This window comes from Cannabis sativa, chromosome X, assembly GCF_029168945.1.
Source record: "Cannabis sativa cultivar Pink pepper isolate KNU-18-1 chromosome X, ASM2916894v1, whole genome shotgun sequence".
In the NCBI taxonomy this organism is placed as follows: domain Eukaryota; kingdom Viridiplantae; phylum Streptophyta; class Magnoliopsida; order Rosales; family Cannabaceae; genus Cannabis; species Cannabis sativa.
This window is the reverse complement of record NC_083610.1, coordinates 10,148,289-10,152,162: the sequence shown is the minus strand read 5'-3', so window position 1 is coordinate 10,152,162 and position 3,874 is coordinate 10,148,289. Positions and strand designations below refer to the sequence as shown.

Genomic DNA, 3,874 nt, shown 5'->3' with positions numbered 1-3,874 from the left:
ATGGATTCAATTGGCTTCGGTCATTTGCAGTGGTGGGGTCTTCAATTGGCTTCAATCGTTTGTGGTGGTGGCCGGTGGGGACCTAATTTGCTTCGGTGGTTTGCGGTGGTGAGGCTTTATAGTTGAGAGAGAGAGAGAGAGAGAGAGAGAGAGAGAGAGAGAGAGAGAGAGAGAGAGAGAGAGAGAGAGAGAGAGAGAGAGAGAGAGAGAGAGAGAGAGAGAGAGAGAGAGAGAGAGAGAGAGAGAGAGAGAGAGAGAGAGAGGCGGGAAGGTCAAATGAGGGAGACAATTTTGGAACCAAAAGAAAAAAAAAGCCTACATTTCATAGAGTGTCTTGTTAGAATTATTACTGTAGACTAATATAATCACACGTCTAATACTATAAACACAATTATTAACTATATGCCCAATATTTGTCAACAATTATAATGGGATGGTTAATAATTATTTATTATGTTAGAGGCACATAAGAACACCCTTAAAACTATAATTAATTGGCTTATTAAATTATAGTATACCATTGTTGAACCACTTAAGCCTAATTAGTGTATAACCCTTTAAGGTTATAAGGGTATGACATATATATATATGGGTAGAATGAGATTTTAGGAAAAAATAATATATTCTACCAATGTTTTTTTTTTGAATAGTTTAGATTTACAAAAAAAATTAGGAGATTTTTTATTTTTACACTTCAAATTTTTTTTTTTTATATTTTTATGAAATAATACATAGAAACTCCTATTGCAACTAGCGTTGCAACTTAAATTGCAACAAAAAATTGTATAGAAAACCTTATTATAACTAGCGCTGTAAGCACTTTAGAAACTCAAACCGTAAAATTAAAAAAATAATATATAAGGTAATTCAAAAAAAATTTAGTCTATTAAATGCATAATTAATCAAATTTTTCTTATTTAATAATTATAATTTCCAAGATTAAAGAACCAAATGACATAACATAGATTCGAACGAAGGCACCGTGGTTGGCCCACAATATCATTCATCTTCAATGCTGGCATTGACAATGCTCACCGGAGCCGAATTTCGCCAACCACCATGAAGGCCACCGCCAGGTCCAACTCAGTCGTAGTGCATAGATATAGATGAAGAATCCAATTGGGACATTTCATGGTTTTTCCCTGCAATGCGCTCTTTCTCTTCCCCGGCGACTTTCGATCAAACGACAACGCTTCGTACAAATCTGAAGAAACGGTATCCCGGGACCAAGCTTCCCTGTGTGGTCCAAAACCTCATCAATGAATTCTCTCGGGGAAATATTTCTCAATTAATCTCTTCTCTTGATCTATTAGTTTACAAAGGGATTCGCTTACCTTCCAAAACTCTTGCTCTTCTTCTCCAACAATGCGGAAACAGTAGGTCGCTTAGAGAAGGAAAATGGGTTCACCTTCATTTGAAGGTTACTGGGCTGAGGCGCCCAGGAACGCTTTTGGAAAATCATTTGATTAATATGTATTTCAAATGCGGTAGTGATGTTGATGCTCGCAAGGTGTTTGATAAAATGGCTGTGAGGAATTTGTACTCGTGGAACAATATGCTTTCTGGGTATGTGAAGATGAAGAAGTTGAAGGTTGCCCGTAGGATGTTTGATCAAATGCCCGAGAAGGACTTTGTCTCATGGAATACAATGGTGATTGCATATGCTCAGAATGAATTGTTTCATGAGGCTTTAGATCTTTACAGAGAGTTGCGGAGATCATCAATTGGCTATAACGAATTCAGTTTTGCAGGTGTTTTAACTGTGTGTGTTAAGTTAAAGGAATTAGAACTTACTAGGCAGATTCATGGACAGATTTTGGTAGCGGGGTTTTTAACAAATGTGGTGCTTTCGAGTTCAGTTGTTGATGCGTATACAAAGTGTGGTGAGATGGGAGATGCAAGAAGATATTTTGATGAAATGCCGATAAGGGATGTCCTTGTTTGGACCACTTTGGTTTCTGGATATGCCAAATGGGGACATATGAAATGTGCTAGTGAATTGTTTCATCTGATGCCTGAGAAGAATCCTGTCTCTTGGACCGCATTGATTGCTGGCTATGCTAGAAATGGTATGGGGTATGAAGCACTAACGTTGTTCACAAAAATGATAATGTTTGGGTTTACACCTGATCAGTTTACCTTCAGTAGCTGTCTTTGCGCTTGCGCTGGCATAGCTGCACTTAAGCAAGGAAAGCAAATACATGGCTACTTGATACGTACGAATTTCAGACCCAACACAATAGTTGTTAGCTCTCTCATTGACATGTACACAAAATGCGGGAGTTTGGTAACTGCACACATGGTTTTTAACCTCATGGGAAATAAGCAAGAGGTCATATTATGGAACACAATGATCTCTGCCTTAGCACAACACGGTCATGGTAAAGAGGCAATACAGATGTTTGAAGACTTAATCAGATCAGGATTGAAGCTAGACAGGATCACATTTGTTGTGGTTCTCAATGCTTGTAGTCATTCAGGTCTAGTGCAGGAAGGACTTAGAATTTTCAATTCCATGACAGCAGATCATGGCATTATTCCCGATCAAGAACATTATGCTTGCTTAATCGATATCTTGGGTCGTGCTGGACGTTTTGAAGAATTGATGAACCAGATTGACAAGATGCCATGTGAGCCAGGTTATCAAGTTTGGAATTCTTTACTTGGTGTATGTAGACTTCACAGAAACTTGGAGCTGGGGAGGAAAGCTGCCGAACTCCTTATCGAATTAAACCCAGAACTCCCTGATGCGTATGTGTTTCTTTCCAGCATATATGCCATACATGGGAGATGGGAACTGGTAGAGAAAGTGAGGCAGCTTATGAACAAAAGACATGTGAGAAAAGAACGAGCTGTTAGTTGGATAGAAATTGATAATAAAGTCCATGCATTTACTGTATCAGATAGGTTGCATCCAATGGCAAAAGCCATATACTCAGTTTTGAGAGAGTTAGCTAGCCATTCTTTAAACCTTAACACCAAGAGGTAAATGTTTGAGGAATGCATCTTTTTGTGAATTGATATGCTTGAGGAATAATAATTGTTGATAGCTGGAGTCAATGTTTTTAACATGTAACATTATTTTTAGTCTTCTTCTATTTATCTTCAGATTTCATTGATTTTGAATCTTCACAATCTTGTATACTTGTGTGATTCTGTCCAAAGTTCTAAATAAGAGACCAAATATAACCTGTCATGATTTGTCTCTTTTGGGACGTTTGGTAAGAGATTTATACTTGAGAATAAGAATGTAAAACTTAAATTAAATTTTAATGACCAAAAGGTTATTGTTTTCAAGTGAGTTTATTTTTTACCTTAAAATAGTTGTAATGTTAATCTCTTCCAACACTTGAGTTTCATATAAACCTACTTGAGTTTCATATAACCTTCAAGTCTATTATTTTCAACTCAAACTTACATAATAAATACTCTATTAAATAACTTTTTATTCATAAATACATTACCTGAAGACTTCCTTATTTTTTGATTAAAAAGGGATAATTGCGGCAAAAGTCCCCAAAAACTTGAAGTTAATGCCGATTAGTCATCAACCTCAAAAATTGGCGGTGAAAATACCTAAGGTGCCAATTTTTGTTTGTCCGTTGGTCCCTAACTTAACTAGTCTGTTAGTTGCTGTCAAATTTGACACGTGTTGAAGTATTATTGGTCCACCTCATAACTTTGATTAAAAATTATTAAAAAATTCCAATATTTTCTTTTATTAAAAACTAATTTAAACTAAATAAAAACATAAACTAAAATAAATAATAATAATTAAAAAAAAATACACAAAACCATTGGTATTGATTTATGTTTTTCTTCAGTTTCTCATTCGTCTTCTTCCCTAAATGGAGACAAGCAAACCTTCTACCCA

The 3,874-nt window shown here is 36.0% G+C and overlaps 1 protein-coding gene across 1 annotated transcript; it reads left to right on the top strand.

Annotated features, from left to right (window-relative positions):
- Positions 1-871: 871 nt before the first annotated feature.
- On the top strand, positions 872-3,196 carry LOC115704498 (pentatricopeptide repeat-containing protein At2g21090). Its single transcript, XM_030631705.2, has one exon. The coding sequence runs from the start codon at positions 1,148-1,150 to the stop codon at positions 2,987-2,989; it is 1,842 nt and encodes a 613-aa protein (XP_030487565.1). The 5' UTR covers positions 872-1,147; the 3' UTR covers positions 2,990-3,196.
- Positions 3,197-3,874: the final 678 nt, after the last annotated feature.